At 36.9% G+C, this 24,638-nt stretch overlaps 1 protein-coding gene across 5 annotated transcripts in view; it reads left to right on the forward strand.

The window, feature by feature from the left end:
- Positions 1 to 24,638, forward strand: part of USP9X (ubiquitin specific peptidase 9 X-linked) — a 106,707-nt gene that overhangs the window by 48,832 nt on the left and 33,237 nt on the right. For 4 of the 5 annotated variants that reach the window (XM_051811647.1, XM_051811646.1, XM_051811649.1 and 1 more), the window contains exons 14-26: positions 845 to 978; positions 5,522 to 5,609; positions 7,168 to 7,510; positions 8,945 to 9,040; positions 12,044 to 12,255; positions 13,962 to 14,202; positions 14,412 to 14,561; positions 14,667 to 14,787; positions 15,257 to 15,387; positions 15,648 to 15,926; positions 18,555 to 18,680; positions 21,068 to 21,193; positions 24,368 to 24,534. In XM_051811647.1, the coding sequence (XP_051667607.1) occupies positions 845 to 978; positions 5,522 to 5,609; positions 7,168 to 7,510; positions 8,945 to 9,040; positions 12,044 to 12,255; positions 13,962 to 14,202; positions 14,412 to 14,561; positions 14,667 to 14,787; positions 15,257 to 15,387; positions 15,648 to 15,926; positions 18,555 to 18,680; positions 21,068 to 21,193; positions 24,368 to 24,534 (2,214 nt within the window). The remainder of the gene's footprint in view (positions 1 to 844; positions 979 to 5,521; positions 5,610 to 7,167; positions 7,511 to 8,944; positions 9,041 to 12,043; positions 12,256 to 13,961; positions 14,203 to 14,411; positions 14,562 to 14,666; positions 14,788 to 15,256; positions 15,388 to 15,647; positions 15,927 to 18,554; positions 18,681 to 21,067; positions 21,194 to 24,367; positions 24,535 to 24,638) is intronic. The other variant, XM_051811650.1, reaches the window with a different exon arrangement.

Consider the following 24,638-nt stretch of genomic DNA (forward strand, 5'->3'; position numbering starts at 1 on the left):
AGTCCAGATCAGTGCTCTGATCTGCAGCTACAGCAGTTGAGACATTTTGAGGGTGTTCTGCAGAGGTGGAGTCTCCAGGTTCTAGAATTTGATAGTGTTAATGGCATGTGGGTCTTGGACCCAAGCTTTTTATTTTCTTTTACAGTTTACTTTTGTAATCTAAATATGTCTAGTGTTGTTTAAGAGCAGCATTTTTTGCCAGGTCTTGAACTTATGATCTAATTATTTATTTGGGATATTTCTTTTTTTGAACTTTTCTGGATTTTTTTTTTTTTTACTCTATGCTTTGCGTGTCTGCTTTTTTTGTTTGTACCAACATTTTTCACAGATATCATTAGAAAAAAAATCAAGACCGTTTGCAGGTTTCTTTAACTGCTGTGATTATTTGCTAGTGTTCTTTCACTGTGGTCTCAGGTTTTACTTAGTGCTTTAATATTAAATATAGAAAATATCAGATGGCTGAGGAAGAAACTGGGTTTTGTGTGTTGTAGTTACACTACAGTTGAGGGTCTCTGTCATTACTGTGCACTTTGTGGGCAGGTATTTCTAGTCTGTCTTGCTGCAGATACTCTCCCTCTAGCACACTGAGCTACTCAGATCACTTTGATATTTCTCATACATATTGTAACTGTATAATCCTCACAAATTCGCTGCTTTTACTAACTGATAAGAACTGTTGGCATGTCAGAAGAAAAAAAGGAAAAATATTGTCAGAAACTTAATATGATTTCTATTCAAGATCCTTTAAAAACTTGCATCAAAGATTATTTGCTTAAATTGATTTCTGAACTGTTAGGTGCAAGACTTCTCTGCTTTTCCTCTAACATTTGTATTTTATTTTCAGTCAAACTCAGCGAAGTCCCCACGTGTTTTACCGACATGACTTAATCAATCAACTTCAGCACAATCACGCCCTAGTTACATTGGTTGCAGAAAATCTCTCTGCCTATATGGAAAGCATGAGGCAGTATGCTAAAGGTAAGCTTTAACAAAAAATTTGCCTCACAGAGTGTATGAAAACTCCAGTTGAAAATGGAGTTAAAAGCAAATTCCCATAATAAAGTAACTATGAAGTTTATTTGTTTAATTTTCAGGTGTCTGTGGGGTTGAAAGCTTTTGTGGTGTCTGTCTGCATAAGAAAAGCTTAAAATGCTATTTTTTTCTTTTTTATAATTGAAAATGTGTGTTTTATAGTTGAACATGTGGAAGTGGCAGCTCTCATTTATCTGTGGATTGATAAACATCATCTTACCCTACTTAGGCTAGGGTAGTAATTTTTGTGGAAAATCCTAATAGTAAAGCTTCTAGTTTTGAATTTTTGAAGGCTCCTTTGAGAAGCTTTTTTAATCACCTCCTTTTGAAACCAGTATTTGGAATTTGTCAGGGAGAAGGACTTTAAACCACAGGGATACTATTTGTTTTTACAAGGTAACTCCCGTATCTGTTCAGTTGCTTTCTCACTACAGTTGTTACTGTCAGCACATTGTGTTAGTATTTATATATTTTAGGCTAAACTCAGCCCTTCACTGATGAATTTACCCTCATACTCTGGATTAACTTTTAGCTACTGAGGTAGAAGCGTGGAAGTGAAGGATAATGGTGGACCAGGAAGCTCCTTGTTAGACTAGACCACGGTATTTTAATATAAAATTAAACCAACAGAAGTGAAAGGAGGAGGTTTACACCCCTCCTTCTCCACCACTGACTTTACTGACTGGAACCAGGGACTGTTTTCTACCCTGGCATCATAACATCCTGCCAGCCTTTCAGTTGCCTCTCAGATAGGGCTCAGTATGTTGTGGAGGAATTCAGTGTAGACAGTCCAGAGAGGACAGGATATTTGCATATTCTGAAGTTTGTGTCTTACACCACTAGGAAAGGTTGCCTAGACACCTTTAATTTTGGATTTCATTTAATTTTGGAGTACTAGATATATATATTTTATATAAAAGATACTGAAAATATGTCCTTGAGGATATGTGTGAATAGCGGTGCTCTGTGAAGGTGGTCGTTCCTGCCAGGTATAGGTCAGTGAGAATGGCATTTAGTTAAATCTGCACACTGCAAATACATTTCTCTATTCAGGAATACATGGGGCTATTACCCTAATTTAAGTTCCTTAATTAATGATAGCATTGCACTAATTAGTGTTAGAATGATACTAAATTATTTGGTCTGTTCTCAAACCATAGTGTCTTAGCCTTAGTCTTCACAGGAAGGTGGAGTAGAACAAGTATTAGTGATGTAACTTCTGTGAGCTGTTGGAGCTGACATGATGCAAAAATGCCATTTTATTTGCAATGAACTTCACATTTTAACTATATTGATATCTTAGAGTTTGTGATTCTGTTCTTCTTTCTCTTGGGCTTTGACCAGCTGTGAAATCTGGGGTTTGGCCTTAGGGTTAGCAGGGAAGCATCATGAACAGCTGTATTCTAAAGCAATGCTGTCTTTGTCCAAAAATAGCCTACACATGCTGTTGGTGTATGAACTATTTTTCATTCATTTCAATCACATCCCACTGCCCTGCCCCTCCCCAGCTATAATGACTCAGTTAAGCAGGAATATGAACATCTTCAGTGTGAGAGGAATTACATGTGTGTGAAGGGTTTAAATTTAATCTAATTACAAAGCAATTAAATTATGCTTTCCTGAGACAAAGCTGTTGCAGAACTTCTCATTTGCATCAGAGAACAAAAACAGATGAATAATAGTGTGGATTTTTTTTTTATTAGATGCTTTATTACATTATTGAGGGCAACTAGAAAATACCTCCTAATGTTCCAGATACTGTACTAAATAAGACACAGTTCCTGTGCAAAAACTCTTTAATTTTCAGCTTTATATACTAAATAGAGCAGAACATAGAGCACTGTGAAGTTTGTCTTCCATGCCTTAGTGGAGGAGGAGGAATATGCCAGGGGGGCATATAAATGAAAGGGAATAAATGAAAGGAGAAAAAAGATTATGCATGTGAGGACAGAAAGAACTGGAAGCTGTAGAATTAAGCTTGGCTGGAGAAGGTGAATGAGACAGAGGGAAAAAATTCAAGGCAAACATCCAGACAGCACAAGTCAAACAAATGCCATAGAAATGAAGAATCCAGTTGTCAACAGATCTCTTTGGCAGTTAACACTGTGTAATTTTGGATATTTTTAAATTAATTTTGAATTTGCCATATTTTTATTTTCCTTGAAGGCTTCCATAGTTGCATTCTGTGATGGAGAACAATGCTCCTATTCTCCTGTTATTCACCAATGCATAGTATTTTCTGTGACAGTCACTTCTGTATGTTTGCCTTTTTAAAGAGAAGCCTAATCTATGTTTCTGAATTTTTCCACGCTTTTTGATTTTCCCTTCTACTGAACTCACCCTTTTCTCCAACTCTGCAAAGTCCTCCATGAGATGAGACAACTGCTATTGCATTTTGTAGTCCTGAAGGAGGTCACAGTTTCATCTTTCTGATGATTTATCAAAGATCTTTTGAAAATTTTAGAAGGTTGCTAGTCAGTTTCCTTTGTGTTCTGTTTTTCTGAAGTAATAAAAAAATCCAAAGTGTTAATGAAATGTAATTATTTGTAGAAATTGTGCCATATGATCTTCCATGTGTGTTTATCACTAATTAGACTTAAATTTTCAACCAGTTGTTTTTTGATTGCTAATTTCTCTGTTCATTCTTCTGCTCCAGTATGTAAAAACAATTTTTAAGGAGATCACACTTGGACTTGCTGTGGGATGCACAGAATAGAAAATAAATCTGGCAGATGTAGAAAGAATGTGATATAGGTAATATTTAGGGAGACAGAATTTTTTTGTAGTTCAGAGTGTTTCAGAATTCTGAAGTGCATCCACACTGCCTTTGGGCAACTGGCTGGGTTTGAATATTTGACTTCTTCTGTGGTTGCCAGTGTTGATGTTGTTGTCTGTGAATTAAACTCCAGTCAGGAAAAAAAATCCCAGATAGTCCCCACAGTGAAAACAAATGAACACCACCACCACCAGCTCCCCCTCAACAAGATAAAATCAAACAAAAAACCCACCCAGAACGCCCAACACTTCAAGTAATTAGTTTTAATTTCTCTGCAATATGCTTATCTACCCTAATTGTTTCTTATTCTGGAGCCACAGCATATTTTACCAGTTTTCTGCTTGTAATACTGAAGTAATTTTTGTTTGGCTACCTTTATATTCTTTCTTCTGGTTTTTTTTTCCACATTTCTTCTTTTGATAATTGCCCATTTATGATTACTTCATTAGGGTTATAATTTAAATTTTTTGAAGGATTTCCAGTGAACATAATGTCTCCAGTTTTACAGACATCAGTTAACTACTAGTCTTCTGTTTCCCCTTTTATTTTATTTTTAAGGTAATGTACCTTTTACACTTGGATATAGAGAGCAATATGACAATAATTTTTCTCTTAATTTTGAAACATTGATGGACTTCAGCTGTTAGACTGGTTTGGTTTGGGTTTTTCCCCCCTCCCTGATATAATAGGAGATACTGATTTTCAGCTCTGAAGATAAATTCTAGTATTAGTCTTGATGTTGTCATGATACAGTCTGTCATGGCTGGGTCATCTTAGCTAAAGGCAATTTGTACACCTTTGCAAATAAGAAATACGGCATTAATTAGTTTATAAGGGAGCTGTCATAATGAACATGTGTCATGATGAAATACTGTTAGTACAGATGAAAGTAATGTGTGCAGAGATCTAGATTGTATCTCTTTAATTAATAAAACCCAACCAACCAACCTAACACCAAACAAAACCACACCAACACCTGTGTTCCCGTGAAGCAAGCAGCTGTTTGTTAAGCAAAATATTATGCTAAGATTTGACAAAATGCAGATAGAAGTTTGACTTCTTGCCTTATTTTAAAATTACTACTTCTGTTTCAAGCTTGTCAGTATTCCAGGCATTTGGGTCTTGTATTTGGAAACTTGCAGTAGATAAAGTTGCCTTATTTTCTTCCTCTGAGTGATGTCGTGTACATAACTACTTATAAAGGTGTTAAAGAAATGGAGAAATTATTTCCTCTGGAGAGGAAAAAGTCCAAAAATGGAAAATTTAAATTTTGGAAAAGATGTTCTGTTAGGAAGTTAAAGCATCCTCAGGAAAACAACCCGCTGGATAATCTGAATTATATGCTTGGTATACTTTCATTTTTAACTGAATTCTGGCTTCAAACTGACTACCTAAATTAGGAAAAATTGATTTGAAGTAGAAGAATGCAGGTTCCTAATTTTTCTGTAATACTTTCATTGAACAGTGAGCACTTGTATCTGCACCTAATTGTGTATTTGATTATATACCTCGGTGGTCTTTGCCTATACTCTTTTTAATCTGGGATGAAATACTAACAGGTAGTAGCTTGGTGAAAACTCTTTTCATACACCTTACTGAAAATTTACTGTGTTTTGGGTGGTTTTGATTATATTCAGAATAACAAGTCTTCAAACACACCCTGTCTTGTGGAGTCAGCATGCCTTTTCTGAATGTCTTGTCTTTTATTTGCAGAGCATGGGGAATATGATCCTCAAACTGTAAGGCCAGGAAGCAGATACAGTCACGTGCAGGAAGTACAGGAGCGACTCAACTTCTTACGGTAAGTTTGAACTTGAATATTTGTTTGACTTCTGTAAGAATACTTTGAATACTTTAAAGAAAAAGAAACCCTTTGCATTTCTTTTTCTTCTACAGCTTTAAGTTGTTGTGTTAACTTCTTTCAAAACTCAGATGCAAAAATACACTGAATGTTTTTGTTTTGGTTTCTTTTTTTTTCCCCAGAGGGCTTCTATGCTACTGTTGGAATATTCAAATAAAGTTTATTAGGATCTTTGTAATCCAAGGCTCTCATTCTGCACTAGGATTTGTGTGTTTTTTTCCTGTCTGTGTGTAGACTTGAATACAATGTGCAGGTGGATACAGTTACATACCTATTGGAGTAACTTATCTGAAAGTTTAAAACGTTCCCAGTAGGGATATGGCCATGTGTCCTTATTTCTTGCACCACACCAGATTTAAATCCACAATCATAACCTGACATATACTTTTGTCAGCCACTGATGTTGTTTTGTCAGCAGCTGAGCCATAGAAAGACACTGGAATAAAATTATTTGGATGACTTTTGACCAGCTGCTGTTTGAGAAAACAAAGGATCTCTGCTCATCATAGAACTGCTGTATGTTGATGCTTTTTAGGCTGTCTTGACTTTTTCTTAGTTGTTTTTAACCTTTTTTTAGACAAGTAAAAATACTTGAACTGTCAAGTTCTGAAGTATTCTTTAGTGTTTTCCTAGGGGAGATTTTTTTACTTTTTAAAATTTTACCAAGAATTTTTATGAATTAATCTTAAGTGTTAAATGGTTAATGAACTTATACAATAGCATATGGATAGGCTTAATTTATCACTCCTGCATGTTAAATATTGTAACTTCCTTAGATTTAACTTCACTGTGTACACAAATTTATGAAGTCCCATGGTTGTCAAATGTAGAATATGTAGCAATTTCTGAAAAGCAGTGCCATAACTTAGGCCCTCCTTTCTTTTACATAGAAGAGATTTCGAATCCGAAAAATTATTGTAAAGAACTTTATCATTTGTTCCTCTTGAAAGATCCTTAGTGTTAGCTCTCAGAATTGAAGTTCTTAATAATTCTGTCTTAATAATTTAACACAAAGGAAAAAACTTGGTTAAATAAAAGGAAAAATTTCCAGTTCATTGACTTTATTCTGTAGAGTTGATACTTTTTTTGCAATTTTGCTAAAGCAAGTGTTAAAATATTGTGAGTGATCGCAGAATTAATTTATTCTCTTATGTTGTGACTTTTAAACTAAATAGTTTACATTAGGAGATGTGCATTTCTTTGTCTATGAAATGCAAATAATGCTTGATATTTTTGTGCAAGACATTTTTTGCTGAATCTTATTCCTTTTTTATTTGGAATATAAAGTCTTGATTCGTTCAAACTTACTAAGAAATCATGGGGCTAATTATGATGTAAATAAATGTATTCATGATGTAAATAAAGTTTTCAAGGTCATGCTTATGATACATAAATGAATTACATATATATATTCACCTTTGTGCCTGTGCTTTTGACTGAATTGTAACCCTGGATGTGTGTTAGAAGTGCTGTTAATTGTCTCTCTGTTTTGCTCAAGATTTTTATTGAAGGATGGTCAGCTGTGGCTCTGTGCCCCTCAGGCGAAGCAAATATGGAAGTGTTTAGCTGAAAATGCGGTTTATCTTTGTGATCGCGAAGCCTGTTTTAAATGGTATTCCAAACTAATGGGGGATGAACCAGACTTAGACCCTGACATTAATAAGGACTTCTTTGAAAATAATGTGCTTCAGCTGGATCCTTCCCTATTAACAGAAAATGGAATGAAATGTTTTGAACGTTTCTTCAAAGCTGTGAACTGTCGGGAAGGAAAGCTAGTAGCAAAGAGAAGAGCCTACATGATGGATGATCTGGAATTAATAGGATTAGACTACCTTTGGAGGGTGAGTTAATTGGAGGAAACATCTGAAAGTTTAATTGCTGAGTCTTTCTCAGTCTCTTAATATTTTTAGAAATGTGTGATTTCATATTGAAATTACAAAAATCTACTTTTTCAAAGTAAATGCTTGACTTTTGACTCCACTGTCTTCCCAGCAAGTGTACAAGCTGTTAACTTTGCAGACTGATACTTGATAGAAAGTTGTTTGAAACATAAGTATAGTTATGTATGCACATGAAATTAAAAATTTGCCTATACTGTTGAAGAAGAAAGGATCATTCCAGGTGATTTACCTGTAGATTTCTCTTTTCTTTCACATGCACATTATAATTAAACTTTGTTCCGTGCATTAATGAGCTACTTTATTGCATTCCTTGTGGTGTAGTAAACTGGAGTGATTCTACATTAGACCATTGACCACTGGTCTGATTCTTTCTCTTATAGCCACAACCTGTTGCCTAAACCTGGTTGTTATGCAGGATCCACAGGTTCTATATAGCCACCTGTTTATACATATAAAATCTTCCTTTTCAATAGGAAGGTTGTTGCTTTCTGAAGCTTGCCAAGTCTGTTGGGGAAAAACATCAGTATCTAATCTGTTGTGTAATTTTTTCAGAGTGTTCCTGGTTCTCAAGAGCTGTGTTAAAACCCACAGTGGTGCACTGTGGCATGATTATCATGGCTGTGTTTTTGTAAAACATGTGCAGCAGCTGTCTGCAGTAATTTTGGTTGTGGCTTTTTGAAGGATTAGGTATTTTAATCCTGGTGATAATAGTTAAAACCAAAATAGATCACAATTTGTATACAAATAAATTCACGCTGTTTGTGAACAGAGTTCCCACGTAATGATAGCATGTTTTAGTGTTGGGAATCACCTTACTCTGGTCAGCATGACAAAACTCATTAAGCTTCAGCTCAGTATCCTGCAGGGTTTGTCTGTAAAACCTGCTTTCAGACCTGGTGACTAGTAATTAAAATTTAGATTATCACATAAGAAGCAGAATTCATTTGCCTGTTCCCCTTCCACCCGCTCACAGCCATTTACATATTTGAAAATTCTCTTTGGTGATGCAGGCTGTTCAAGCATCTGAAAAAATAGTTTTCTTATTCTCTGAAAGTAGAGAAAATTGGAATATTATGTGAAGATGAATATATAAACACTAATTCTATTCTGTTTATAAAACATCAGCTTTTTTTTTTTTGGTCTGAACTCCTTTAAAACTAGCTAATTCTTAACCATGATTTTTATATAATTACTTTTAGTGTAAGTTGTTTTATTTTTTGTATCTAAACATTTTAATCACTTTCACCTGATAAAATCATTAAACATACTGTTGTGTAAAGATACTTATGTAGTAGTTATGTTTTTAAATTTTATACCAGCAAGTTTTAAGATTTCTAATGCTTTTTGTGTTTTTTTTTTTTTAAATTATGCTAGGTTGTGATTCAGGGAAATGACGACATCGCCAACAGAGCAATAGACCTTCTTAAAGAGATCTATACTAATCTTGGCCCAAGGTTACAAGTTAATCAGGTAAAAAAAAAAGCAACAAGAAAACTGAAATATGATAGAAAAACAGTAATAAAATTCAATTTGTGATATTTTCATAGTTGAAAGATTCGAAAACAGAGAATAGTTTTTGTGTTTTGCAGAGTATACTCCTGAGTCCAGCCATCAGTTTCTGGTCAGATGCAGAATTAAAGAGTTTTTTCTCGTATTTGGAGACTGAACTCTGATAAATTTTTCATGTTAAGTTTGTCTGTTGTATTTAACTGTTTTCTGAGTAGAAGGGTCAATGTCATATACTTAGGAAGACCTTTTGTGGAACTTTCAGTTGTGGCACTTATTTATACCAGCATGTTCCCTGGCTGGGTCTGTGGAGTGTTGTCATAAGCTAATGTAATCTCTTTTTTCTGTCATGTCCCTTACAAAGGGTCACAGTTTCCCTATATAATGGTCAAGCTGAGCTCTAGCAAATCAGATATTATCTCCCTGCCTTAATATTTGCTGGGAGCTGCATTTCAGTGGGCAGAGAAGAGAGAATGAATTTCTGTGAGGTCAGAAGAAGGGATGTCATCCAAGGGTCTTTGACAGGCTTGAGGTGGGCCTGTGAAAACCTTCTGAAGTTGGACAAGGCCGAGTAGAAGGTCCTGCGCTGCACAGGGGTCAGAGCAATCCCAGGCACAAGTACAGGCTGGGAGGAGAATGGATTGAGAGCAGCCCTGAGGGGAAGGACTTGGGGGCACTGGGGAATGAGAAGCTCAACATGAGCTGTTGATGTGCACTCACAGGCCAGAAAGCCAAACATGTCCTAGGCTGCATCCAAAGCAGAGAGGGGATTCTGCCCTTCTGCTCTGCTCTCATGAGACCCCACCTGGAGTGCTGCATCCAGCCCTGAGGTCTCTAACATAAGAAGGCTATGGATCTGTTGGATTGAGTTCAGAGAAGGCCACGAAGATGATCAGAAGTCTGGAGCTACTCTTCTGTGAAGACAGACAGAGACCTGGCGTTTTTCAGCCTGGAGAAGAGAAGGCTCTGGGGACACCTTAGAGCAACCTTCTAGTACCTAAAGGGGGCTGCAACAGAGCTGGAGAGGGACTTCTTGACAAGGGCATGTAGTGATAGGGCAAGGAGAAATGGCTCTAAACTGAAAAGAGGGTAGGGTTAAATTGGATATTTGGAAGAAATTCTTCCCTGTGAGGATCACTGGCACAAAGAAGTTGTGGCTGCCCCATTGCTGGAAGTGTTGAAGGCCAGGTTGGATGGAGCTTTGAGCAACCTGGTCTAGTGGAAAGTGTGCCTATGGCATGGGGGATCTTAACTAGTTGATAATTGAGGTTCCTTCTGACACAAACATTGTATGATTTAATGATTGCACAGATTTGGTGGAGGGATCATAGAATCAACCAGGTTGGAAAAGACCTCCGAGATCATCAAGTCCAACCCTTGATCCAACACTGCCGTGGTTACCAGACCATGGCACTGATGCCACATCCAGTCTTCTCTTAAAAACCTCCAGGGATGGTGAATCCACCCCCTCCCTGGGCAGCCCATTCCAATGTCTGATTACTCTCTCTGTAAAAATTTTTTTCCTACTATTCAACCTAAACCTCCTCTGGCACAGCTTAAGACTGTGCCCTCCTATCCTACTGCTGGTTGCCTGGAAGACCTGTAGCCCCACCTGGCTACAACCTCCTTTCAGGGAGTTGTAGAGAGTGATGAGATCTCCCCTGAGCCTCCTCCAGGCTGAACAACCCCAGCTCCCTCAGCCTCTCTTCACAGGACTTGTGCTCGAGTCCCTTCACCAACCTTGTTGCTCTTCTCTGGACCTGCTCCAGCACCTCAATGTCCTTCCTGAACTGAGGGGCCCAGAATTGGACACAGCACTCCAGGTGTGGCCTCACCAGCGCTGAATACAGGGGAAGAATCACTTCCCTGGACCTGCTGCTGTGCTGCTTCTGATACAGGCCAGAATGCCATTGGCCTTCTTGGCCACCTGGGCACACTGCTGGCTCATGTTCAGCTTCCTGTCAATCCTCTGGACAATCTCCAGTTGATAGCTTGCCGGTTATATTTCTTAAGACTTCAATTTTCATACTTGTCCTCAAAAACACAGAGTCTTCAAAGCTGCCTGTTTGCCAGATCCAGCACAGCTGCTCCAGGTGGTGCATTTACAGCCATTCAAGCAGTATCTGACTGCAGTGGCAGATGGCTGGAGCCTTCTCTCTTGCAATAGGTCTGGGCTTACTAAGCGTGCATCGATCTGTGCATGGTTAGATCTGACAATTCCAGAAGTGTTGGATTGACTCAACATGCACACAAGTATTCAGTGTGCTGGCAACTCCTCTGTTCCTGAGCTGCCTCTAAGGAAAGTGGCTGCTGGACTGTGGTTTGCTGCAGTAGCTGTGACTGTTCGTGTTTTGGTTGCAGACTTACCTGGAGACACTGCAGATTTTTTACAGTGATTCTCTAGGTTATATGTCAGTCTAGGTCAGGAGCAAGGATGTTAGATGTCAGATATAAAATGTTAGATACCAGGCAGAACGAAGAGAGCTGCTACAGCTGCCACTCTGCTGAATCTAGCTCAAAATCCGTTTCTGAGTTTGTGCAGGAAATGAGTGTATCTGGAACTTGGTTATGTGGTTTTGGAGGCTGGGGCCGGGGTAGTTGTTCTGAGGATTTGCAAATGTTCTTTGTTCAGTCTTAGTGTTAAGTAAGTCAACCTGTACTAGATAGTCAGCTAAAGATTCATTAGCAGTCTGAGAAAATGATGAAGTGAAAGTCCAGTTGAGTGTTCTTTGTCCAAACTTCCACTTTTTCTATTTACATGCAAGTTTGCACTGTACAGTTACAGCTGCTGATGACATGTAAGATTTTTGAAGCCACAATAAATTAGAGCTGTTTTATCAGTGGTTGTTGATTTGGTTAAATGGTTTGGTTTGGGGGATTTTTTTTTACTTCTACCATTGAATTTTCCTTCTGAAAAGATGATTTTTAATATTTCTTGTAATTGCACCAATTTCTTAATGTAATTAGGTAGTGATTCATGAAGACTTCATTCAGTCCTGTTTCGATCGTCTAAAAGCCTCCTATGATACTTTATGTGTGTTGGATGGAGATAAAGACAGTATAAATTGTGCAAGACAAGAAGCAATACGGATGGTGAGAGTGTTGACTGTTTTAAGAGAATATATAAACGAATGTGACAGTGATTACCATGAAGAGAGAACTATTCTACCTATGTCAAGGTATGTGTGAAAAAGTAGTATTGTGATTTTGATTTTTGTTAAACTAAAACATTACTAATAGCTTTGTGATTTTTGCATTCTAAAGGGTTTCTATTCAGGGAATGGTATTTACAGAGTTTCAGAATTCCATTTTCTTTTTTAATACATGAAACTGTATTTTAAAAAAATTAATTTGAAAGATCAGGCAAATACAGATATACATGAAAGGGACAGCAGACCTGAGAGTAAACCTGTTGTGCTGGTGTTTTGTTCTTTAACTAACACAATGTACCTTGATGCTCAATTGTTTTGGATATAGTTCTGTTTTCAGATAATTACTTAAAAGCAATACTGTTCTTTACATTAGCATCGTCAAAGCTTTGTTTTTTGTATTCCTGTTTTACAAAAAACATGTCAATGTATATTTTCACCTTCCATAGTTGTTTACAGAGATCTTTTATCTTACTTTGCAAGCCTAAATTTGGGATTATTTCTAAGGGAAATAGTCTGTGTAAGTTCCTCATAAGAGGGGGTAGAAGAAAACAGTACCTTGAAGTATATTTATTTTCTGTATACCTTCACTCTTCTTGTATTTGTCCTTCAATGAAAACTCAGCTTGAATCCTCACTCTCTTCCTTAACTTTGTCTTTGGTATAAAGAAAAAGCAAACACTTAAATCCAGTGTTGTGTAGATGTTCATAAGCAAAATATTTCCTGAGAGAGGAGAGAAAAGCAGAACAGAAAACTGTTTAAATGTTCCACTGTTAATAGTTGCTCTCTGTGGGAAGAAAACCTCAAAAGTACATCAGGAATACACTGTGATTGCTATAGATTTATGATAAAACTAAAATATTTTTAGACATGGTAGGGGTTTGTCATTCCTTATTTTAAATGCCCTTTGCTGTTTCTTCATGGTGTGTCAGTAATTTGCAGTGTTCCTACAGCTTTTTTATTGTATTTGTTGATTGATTGATTAGTCCTAACGAAGTTCTCTTGTTCGTTATGGGTGCATCTTTTTTTATATGGGCTGCTTGTTTGATTAGACTAATCTTTCAGAGGCCTTGTTAGCAAGGAGCTTTCTGAGGAGTTTTTTCTTTTTTGTTGCATGGGATTATTTTGTTGGGCTTATCTGGGCACATCTTTCCTAATGAGCTCCCTGCCATTGTGGGAAGTGTGATCACTGCTAATGTGAAACTGTTTCTTTCTTTTTTGATCCCTTTCAATTTTATTGTTTTTTTAGTAATTGTGATTTTAAAAATTGGAATTCTAATGTAAAACTTCTAACAGCTTTTGACAGAAGTCATTAACACTTGGTGACCTAAAGGCCTTTTCTGATCTTAGTGTATTTAAAAGCAAAGCTGAGTTGCTTTGCTAAAAGAGCCAAATGTCATTGCCAGTCTGATTGATCTTTGCACATTTTGGTCAGGAAGTTGCTAGACAGAGAAAAGATCTAAACTTTATAAGAGAATTCTAAAATTTCTGTTGATGTTCGTAACCTGACTGTAAGTTTGACCATATGATTAACGTGCTTGTGCCAAGTTTGGCTTCTTGAAAGATTCTGTGTGTGTTGTTTGCATAGTTGCTGGGGCTTTCACAAAATCTCATGCTGGAGAATATCATCATACGTAAAGATTCAGTGTTGAAATACCTGCAACACAAAACACAGCAGGGAAAAGAATCTCTTTCATGAGGGCAAAAATAACTTTTTCTGGTGTGTTTATTTTCAGAGCTTTCCGTGGTAAACATATCACCCTGGTAGTTCGTTTCCCCAACCAAGGCCGACAGGTGGAAGATTTGGACATTTGGTCTCACACGAACGACACCATTGGCCAAGTGCGGCGTTGCATCCTCAACCGCATCAAAGCCAACAGTGCACACACGAAAGTGGAGCTGTTCATTGGTGGGGAGCTGGTGGACCCTGCAGATGACAGAAAACTCATTGGGCAGCTGAACCTCAAAGACAAAACGGTGAGTGTTGCAGGCTGATTATTTACCTCAATTCAGATGTTGCTTCCCTTTTGTAAATGCTTGAAAAGTACCGTGCACAGGATCACTTATTCTTGTGAAATAGTTCCATTCTTCCTCCTTGTATTGTGCCATTAACATGATATCAGGTGCTTATTTAATAAGGAATCTTAATTTATGCATGGTATTAAAACTGTGATTGTGTTTTTCAGCTAATTACGGCTAAGCTCACACAGATAAATTCTAATATGCCCTCAAGTCCAGATAGTTCTTCTGACTCTTCAACTGGTTCTCCGGGCAACCACGGCAATCACTACAGCGATGGGCCAAATCCAGAAGTTGAAAGCTGTTTGCCTGGAGTGGTAAGCTTATTCTGAAATTAGCAGTTTAAATGCATTTTTTCTTATACTTTGTCTCTAACTAGGAATTTTAATGTGTGGTTTTTTTTAAAATTTGCTTATTTTAAGATCATGTCACTGCATCCTCGGTACATCTCTTTTCTTTGGCAAGTTGCAGACCTGGGCAGTAGCCTAAATATGCCACCCCTTAGAGATGGAGCTCGTGTTCTAATGAAGCTCATGCCACCAGGTAAAACTTAATTTTATCCTTTTTTTATCTTGTAATATCCTCTATAATAATTTCTTGCCTTCATTTTATAGAAAAATGAAGATAGGGGAATATTTTCTTTCTGGTAATTTATTGATATTACAATTCATGACTGATCCTAATTAGGACTCTAAATGTTTTCCCAAATAGTTCTTTCTTCTCTGCTATATCAAGTTGCATAGCTTACCGTTGGTATTGGGGTTCAGTGCCACAGTGCAGTGAAAATGGGGAGAAGTATTGTATTCTGAAATGATTTTGTAGCACTGCTTTAACAGGATCACTTTTGACTGTAATAATCATTGCAGAACACTTCATAGTCTGATGTTGTCTGTAGCTTTTTGCAACTGTTCTGATACACTTAAAACTTTTCAGATTTATATTTGTAAATAGTACTGGCTTTTTGTGGAGTAGTTTTGTTACAAAACACTTACAAGTCGTGTTTTTATTGCAGATAACACTACAGTTGAGAAACTAAGAGCTATTTGTTTAGATCACGCAAAGCTTGGGGAAAGCAGCCTTAGTCCATCCCTTGATTCGCTATTCTTTGGTCCTTCTGCCTCACAAGTGCTGTACCTAACAGAGGTTTGTGATGCTTTGCCTGTTCTTTAAAAATATTTAGCTCTCCCTGTGGCAGTCCTTTCTGTAATGTTATAGAAGTCTAAGATCAAGTTCTGGTTTGAAATTAGCAATCAAAAGTACTTAACAATTTACTGGAATAAACATGTGTATGACCAATGCTGTCAAAAGCATTGTTTAAGTAGTATTCCTGCATATTCTCATGTTCAGTATCTATATCCAAGCTGGTGCATTGCTGTTAGTTAACTCTGTATTTTGTTCTACAGGTAGTTTATGCCTTGTTAATGCCTGCCAGTGCACCCCTGGGAGAGGATGCCAGTGACTTCCAATACAACTTCTTAAAAAGTGGGGGTTTGCCTCTTGTGTTGAGCATGCTGACCAGAAATAACTTCCTGCCAAACGCAGATATGGAAACTCGGAGGGGTGCCTACCTTAACGCTCTGAAAATAGCCAAATTGTTGCTAACAGCCATTGGATATGGCCACGTCCGAGCTGTGGCAGAAGCTTGTCAGCCAGTTGTGGAAGGCACAAGTACAATTTCACCGGTAATATGAACCTTCCTTCCTGCAAATACCAATGTGCTCTGGTTTTTATGTTGTCTGCAGCAACTTCTCTCCACTCTTCATTAACAGTATTCTTTGAGTGCATTGCATGCCAAGAACTCCTGTTACTTTCAGATAATGTTGTCTAAAAAAGAGATCAACTTGCTAAAAGAATCCTGTTTCTTTGTGACTATAAAAAGTTAGTGTGAGATGCACTTGCTCTGTATGTGATTTTCAGTGGTTTGCATGATTGTCAGTGCAGGTAACTTTTAATTTCTAAGTACATTATCCCATAAATTCAGTTCACAAAAAGAATTCTGATTCTTTTGAGCTGCTGAGTCTATTGAAGGATGTGCCTCTGAATTTCTTGTATCTATTAGAGCAGAAACCAACAGAACTGATGTTGAGTCATGCCAGCCCTTTGTCTACATAAAGACAAGTCTTTGGATTGCTAAAGTCCTAATTCTGAGTGTGGTTTGTAGAAGATTCTTGCAGAGAACAGTTTAGGTACATTGCAAAGTTAAGTGCTGATGGCTGAAAGGTGTCCTACCCTAGGATTTCTCAGAGTTAGAAAGGGAAAAGTCTGACACAGGTATTCTGAACTGTGATCTCACATGTCTGTAGTAGATTTTATGGGTATTTAATATGGCAGGTTAGTTTTTGTACATCTAGACAAATATGTTCTGGGTCAAGGTTTTATTTGTGTCCTCTTACAGTAGATGGACAGCATAGAGCCCAAAAAGTAAACTTTGCTGCTGTTTGTCTTGGACATTTACTTCACAAGTATTCCAGCTATTTAGCTATTTTTTTTTGCCTTTTGTGAGGTTCCATCCCAAATAGTTGCTTGAGCTCTCAGTCTGTACTCAAGAATACATAGAGAGTCCCACTTCAAGGTACTTTATTCCACAATATTGACTAAGATCCATCTCTGAAGCAGACAAGTACATTCCCCTTAGGTCTGAAAAATAAATATCCATTATGGTTAGCTACATCTCTTGGAAGATACATGATTAATTCTTTTTTCCAGAGGTGAAGATCTCTTTTCATGTCTCGTATTAGAATATAACAGAAACATCTTAAAGCAGACACGTTTGCCACTCTGTCCTTTGTTCTGTTTAAATGAGTAAGTTTTACTGCCCTCACAACATAATAATTTCTTACAACAATTATTTAAAAGGTAGTTTGGAACACAGATATCATCATTTGAGTCTTGAAGTACTGTTTAAAATATATTTATGCTGACTACTTAAGAGGTAGTAGCATTTGTCCATGATTACTGGCATTCACTGTTTGGTGTTGCAAACATCTAACTTAATAATATTAACTGATTTGTTGGAACAAACATGGTTATTCTTGCTGTCATCATCATCCTGTTTGAAGGACTTTGATATTTTTTGTTATTGCTGCAGCACCAACAAGTTTACACCTTGGAATGGAGGTGAGATTTGTTAATAACTTTCATCTGCCTTATCTAAAGCATAAGTACCAAAGCATAGCTTTCTGTCTTGGCTTTCCATCAGTACTTGAGAGAAAAGAGGTAACCAGGGTTATGTGTCTGCAGTCTTTCAGTTATCAGTCTGTTGCTGTCACTAGTACCTTTTAAATTTTTACTTTTTTCTTCCTTGTTTTCATAGAAGGTGGAATTAAAAACATTATCAAACACAGTATTCTGAACTTGATTTGTCCCATGTATATTGTGGTTGATCACTTCCAGCCCGCTTCCAATAATTAATTGACTGTGGAAGCTCTTTTAGTCTTTGGTGGGGGTTCTGTAAGTTTGCTCCCTAAATCAACTGTCCTAGTGAAGCTGACAAAGCAAGGGGTGGGATCAAAGGCAGGTGTTACACAGCAACTTCACAGTGTGTCTTTTGAGCAGCATTTGAGGTGGCTTTTTTGAATGAAATGGTACAGAGAAAATGAAGAAACTCTTTTGTTGAAGAAGTTTTAGCATGTAACCACAGCCCACAGTCTTTTGTTTGTCTGTGAGTAGGAAACTACTGTTTTAGATTTGAACTGTCAAAACTGTGAAGGTCTTGCAGCCCAGGGAGAGGGAACTGTATGCTCAAACCAATACAGAAAAGATAAAAACTTGTCTTGCTACTGTTTTGTTATGGAAATACCATAGAAAAAGTGGAGGGATAATTCAGAACAGAATTCTTCAGTAGTGCTCTAACTCAGATGTTTAAAATGTACTTCAGTATAATGAACACTGTAACCATGTACTGTCTGGACACTATTACCTAATCCAGAGGGAGAGCCAATTGTTTTACCAAACCCTTTCTTTCCTACATCAACAGAAAGGGAAGGAGGCATAACTGTAAACATTCTGTTATGAATAACCTTGATCAGTAATCTGATGAATAAACAAGCTTCCAAACCTAATAAATTTTGAGCAAGTGCCTCTCCTCTTAACTGCTTGTACTCTGTGATCATACACTGCAGCATAAAGTGTCTTCAAATGTGATATCTGTTTGAAAATGAGATTTATCTTGCTGTTTGCAGATTCTGTAAGTAGTTTTCCTTCCACAATCTTGCATACTTCTGCCAAACCTTTCCAAGTAACTTTAGACCTTCATATCTTTTTGCTTTTTTCCCTATGTAAAAGTAAGTATAAGAAGTACTTTCTTCCAGATAAACCAGGCTACGCATGACCAGGCAGTGGTGCTACAAAATGCCCTACAAAACATTCCTAATCCAACTTCAGAATGCATGCTAAGAAATGTAGCAATACGTCTTGCACAGCAAATATCTGATGAGGTTGGTGAATTCCTTTCTCTTTCACCTTTTTTCCTATAGCATTTTTCCTCTTTTTTTAATCCTTAAATTTATTGCATTATAAAACATGGATTTTCCTTTTAAAATTTCATGAAACATTTTAGGTAGTCTTCATATGATTCAATAAGCTATTAATTAAAAGTGTTTCTTTGTTTCCATATGCATAATGAAATTTGGTGTCTAATACCATAAAGAGGCTTTAGTGAAGAGGCAGGTTCTGAACAAGCTCTTTAATGGATTGTGAATATTGTTATCCTTAGATCAGAACTTTAGAAAATGGATGTAATAGATTTAAAGAAGTTAATGGGTATTTTGAAAACACTTTTTGTGACACTTACTTCTTTTTTTTGGTCTTCTCTGTTTTGGTTTCTGAGTAACAACTCTTCCTGAGGAGAAAAACAGAAAGGGGAAGGGAAGTTTAAAGTATTGAGCATGATTTTTAAATGCTGAGAGATAAAAGTCTCAAATCCTTGCCAGTGTATCTTTATATATTGAAAATGGATTAATGTTGCAAGTGAGAAGTTGGATTGTGGACCTCAGCAGTGTTAAAGAATGTGCTTTGAAAATGTAATAGTCTTATCCATATGGTATGGCCAAACCCTGTTTAGATGTGGAAACATGAGTCAGTGAATAACATATATTAGTGAATTCTGCTGAAATCAGCAGAAGCTGAAATCAGAATTGCTGTAACTTCCTCTTCCACAGTGCATTGGGTCCCTCCCAGTGTGGAAGCAGTGAAGATGGTGTTTCTGTACTGTATAGCACATCTGCAAAACCATCTCCAAAACATTTCTGAGGTATCTAGATAGTAGTAGCCTGTATGATCATCTTGGTGTTAAAAAGGGCACTATCCCTGCAGAACAAAGGACTGTGTGTAAGGAAAGCACCATGTACTAGACTGCAAGGCTGACCCATCTGCCTTAGATCAGTGGTGGTGTTGCATCTGTACCTGAAATCAGCCAGTTGAACTCAATTTAATTAAACTGCTTCCATAGAAGAAATGTCTTTTGAGGTGAGGTATGAAGCAAGTTTTTTAATTGTGCCTTTGTCTTTCCTGGAGGACTTCTAATAAATAAATACATTATTTTTCTTTCACCAGGCATGTCAAAGCAAACAAAGGCTGAATTTCTTTAACAGTATTGCTGTTAAAGTTTTATTTGCAAATTTCTGGTATTATGAAAACTGCTGTAGATCTAAATTTCATATGTATCACAGTTTGCCTTTGAAAGGTTTTTTCTTTCTCTTTTTCATGTTTTGATGTTCCATCCAAAAGACTGACTCTTTTTAACTGTCCACACAGTTTTTTAAAAAATAAATCCAACATGATTTCCACAGGCCAGAGAGAAGACTACTGCAGAGAAAGGAATCTTTCACGTTTTTTAAAAATGTTGATACTTGAAGATTTTAAAACTCCAATGAGATAAAAAAACACCCCTGTTACTTTTCTTGTGATGCTGTTGCTCTGAGGTTGCTTAGCTTGTGACAAAGATGAAATACCTGTTACTTTTCTTGTAACTCCAGATGATGTTCGTATCACTACACAAATGGACACTGTTCAGGTTTCCTGATGCAGAGAGCTTAGTAGTTCAGCCTCCCTTTTTTATTAAGTCTGAACATTAGAAATATGGAACTTGACATTTTTGAGAACTGTCTGCCATCTGCTTTTAGAGATTGCCTAGTTTTTGGACAGTTCTACATAGAATACAGACCTTGGCTGTGTTTTGTGTTGTTTTTTAAAGTTGATGCAAACTATAAATAGTAAGTTGTAGTATGTTTTGTAATGTGTGTATATCAGTAAAAGCTATTGGTGCTAACTCAGTCCATGCACGAAATACTGAAGAGTGATTCTGCATTCATAAGATGCATGAGCTGTGTTTTTATTAACGTTAAAACCTGTATATCTTAAATGTAGAACAGTCCCTTTATATCATGATCACATACTTTATAAGCGTCAGTTTGTGGAGCTTGCTATCAGCCAGCACAATAAATACCATGAGGAGGAAAAACCCTGAAATAAGTTTCTGCATTGCTTAAGAGGCTGGCTGCCTTCCAGATGCATGTTTGGTGGTTTCTTGGGGTTTTTCCCCAAATTGAGAAATTCGGCATTGAATTTGGTAGTTTCTGCTAAACCTTAATCAGTATCAGAATCCTACTTTCTGTTAAAAAATGAAATTTTATTTAAGTGAAGTACAAATATTTTCAAGATACATCATCTCTCTTTTTTCTATTTAAAGCAGCATTTATTAAATTTTGAAATTTTAAGTGTTAAATTTTCTATAAAATTCATTTGTGAGAATTTGGACTCCACAGTAATGTTATTTGCAGCTGCATTCTAATGTTGCTTTGGTTTATTTCTCTCTTTTTTCCAGGCTTCAAAATATATCCCTGATATCTGTGTTATCAGGGCAGTACAAAAAATTGTCTGGGCATCAGGCTGTGGGTCAGTTCAGCTGGTTTTCAGCTCAAATGAGGAAATTAGTAAAATCTATGAAAAGGTAAGAATTCCTAAGTAACTGCTTTTTTGTGAAACTGTTCATTTGTTTATAAAAGAGTCTGTTGACCACATCAGGCTTAGGGTGTTGAGCTTTTAGGTGTGTATACCCTGGTGGTGATATATTTCAGAGTTCAGTACAGGTTTTTGTCATACCACAGTTTGATGTTCTATTCCAGATTACTTTTCTCAGTAACTGTTTAATTGTAGCTTCAATCTGGTGTCAGTTCAAAAGTGCACCAGTTCTGTAAGCTGCTCTAACATGCTTTCAGCCCAGTTAGATTCTGTATCTAAATAAGGAATAAGTATTTCTTGCAATACTAGTTTTTCTGGTCTTCAAACTTAAAAGGTCTGTTCTACAAAAGCTGATTTAACACATATGTGCTGTCTAGAATGAAAACCAAGAGCTAATTTATGTGAAACTAGCACTGGAAAAAAATTAATTGCTAATCCTGTATGACCTTTTTCTTTTTATTAGGTAGATATGTAAAACATCTTGATGGTTTCACACATGGTTTACACACATAGTTTGGAGTTGGGGGTTATGCATCGGTGCAGTATCACACACTTTGTGTGTAATGTTGTTTACAGTTACAGGAAATAGTAATATGTATTTTGACAGTGATTTTTTAAAAAGTATCTTTTTGTTCTCTGAGCATCTTCTCTTGTTCATCTTAAAAAAATCATGTTTAGGACTTGTCAATGCTTGTCTAAGAGCAGAAAAGAAAGGAATCTGTAAGGGGGCTTTATTCTTGGAGGATTAGCTGCTGTGCTTAGGTGATCAGTCAGAAGAACATTTACTTCAGCAAAATGCAACACCTTTACATTTACCTCACGTAGTGGTATTGTGGCTTCTGCTTCTATTGCTGTGAGCATGACTTCTTCACTAAATAAATTGGGGCTTTGGGGGTTTTTTAGGTGATAAACTGGCATATAAAACATGGTTTCATTAGTGTGACAGTCCAAGCACACAAACATATGCTCTTGTATCTACACATATGATGTTTTAAGAACAGCAGTGCACTGGAGAAAATACACCTGAAAGAAAATAAAGCTAAGTGTGCTTTTCTAACATTTTTCTGGCAGTTAAGTTCTGGTAAAATTACTTTGAAAGCAGTCATCCTCCAAAGGATTTTATGGGTTTTCTGTTTGGTTTTTTGTTTTATTTATTCTTATTGACACTTATATGGACATTTTTGATAAATGGCAGCTGCATTTGGTTTATGCTAGGCAAAAGGGGAATAAAAATTGAAGGGAAAAATTTGAAATTAAAAAGAGGAAGAAACTGCAGAGGTAATAAGAAGGAGGAATAAGGTACTCTTCGCTAGTGTAACATAAAAAAGAGGAAAGTATCCTGGAAATAGAGGAACATCATGGGAGAAAGGTCACATTCTTATTTTAAGAGAATTGTGTTTGCTTATAGATGACAGGAAGTAACTTTTATGATGGTTTTATAAAGATTGAATATACTGATGGCTTTTAGAGGAAAAAGTATTTTAAGGAAAATGCTTTCAGTTTCCTAAGTTAACCACTAAACGTTAGACTTTAACTCATAGGTCCTAGAAGTATTTTGCTAAGTGTGTGGAATAGAGATTTATCATTAAATGTTAGTTTAAGAACAAAAGCAGACTAATTTTTGTGGAATCAAGAATGACATGTCAGGATTCCTGAAAACATCAAAGACTGCAATGGGAAATTATTTTTTTAAGAGGCGTTTCAGACTAGCGCCATCAAGAATGACTTCTGAAAGAATGTTGAGCACCTAAAGAAGCTTCTGAACTTAACTGGTGAATTGAATTAAACTTTAAAGCCCAGTTAAATTATTTTGAGAGCATAACTTGTATGGAGTCTCTTCTGCCTCCTGCCTCCAAAAGTTCTGGTGTGAGAATCCTCTCTGTGGCTGAAGATGACTTTTTGCAGCTACCAGTGGTGTCCAACTGCCTTTGCCTCATTAGCTCAGAGAAGGATCCTGGACACAAGAAATACTGCTACTTGGACAGACCCCTCAGCTCCTGGTGGCTGAGTGTAGGGAAGTACTTCCCTGAGTACAAAATGCACTTTGCTGTTCTCCTGGAGCCCTGCAGCAATGCAGAAATAACTGTCCTTTTTGAACAGGGGGCAGTGCAGAGCAGGTGCAATCCTGAACTTGTTGGAAGCACCTCTGTTTGCTTTAGGATCTTGAGCTGTGTCAGTGACCACATCCTCCCACTGCAGTGTGGTGACTGTCTCTGATTTTTTAGCTGCTGTGCAAAGACTAAGTAGTGTTTGTTACCAGACTGAGGCATCCTTTGGCCTGTTCACAATTAATTCTCTTTCCTGCATTGCAATCCCTTCTTTCTGCCTACTTAATCTTGATGCCTTCCCACATATAAAAGAAATAATTAATACCTCTAGTTAATGTTGCTAACCTGCATGATTTATAAATGGTGAATGGAGACCTGCTCACATTCAGTTTCTTCAGAACTTCTTGAAGATAATTACTTTTAGGTGGAGGAGAGGGCTTGCCATTATTCTCAAAGTATTTTTTTTGGAGAAATGTACCAAAATCAACTCACTTGATTTTCTGTGCCCATTAGCAATAATATTACTTTCTATTTCAAAAATCACCACACAGCTATGTTTGAAATTTGGTTCAGCTCTCTCATGTTTCTGAAAAATAGTGTTGAATAAATTCTAGCAGTATTAAGAAGCTTTTAGTCAAATAAGTTGTGAGTGTCAAAGCCTTGTAAAACTGGATTTAATGATGAATTATAAAGCACTATAGCCTTTCTGTGCTTAAGTAGTAACTGTTTTCCATGCTTTACACTCCATGTTCTGAGTATTAAAAAAAAAGCAGAAGAAAAGAAAACCAAAGAAACCCCCAGATACAAACCAACAAACAACTCCAGCAGTACCAACTGATGAAACTTCTGCTTGCAAGCTTCCTATTTAACTTCTGGCTCCTTCAGTTCATGCTTGGAATCCTCCTTTGAGAAGCACAGTACTGGAAGTTCAAGTCATCCTACACAGTGCTTTGACTCAGATCTGAGTGCAGTGCATAAAATACTTGGCAGTGATAATCACTTAGTGTACAAATTTGTGGTTTGTGTTTGTATTTAGTGGATATACCTTGGAGCCAGTTGGGTTTCTTGGGAATTTTTTCTATACCCACTTTGTGCACTCTTGTTTGTTTTCACAGACAAATGCAGGAAATGAACCAGACCTAGAAGATGAACAAGTTTGCTGTGAAGCACTGGAGGTGATGACCCTGTGTTTTGCTTTGATTCCAACGGCTCTGGATGCACTCAGTAAAGAAAAGGCATGGCAGACGTTTATCATTGATTTACTGCTGCACTGTCACAGCAAGTAAGTTTTGATTTTTTTTTTTAATCACATCTACTGTTTTACAATTCAAAATTCATATGAAGCCTAAATGCAAAGCAGTGACTTCTTATTTAAGTGATTTTTCT

This window comes from Manacus candei, unplaced genomic scaffold (assembly GCF_025592945.1).
Source record: "Manacus candei isolate 608988 ecotype Guabito, Panama unplaced genomic scaffold, ASM2559294v1 h1tg000083l, whole genome shotgun sequence".
Classification (NCBI taxonomy): Eukaryota; Metazoa; Chordata; class Aves; order Passeriformes; family Pipridae; genus Manacus; species Manacus candei.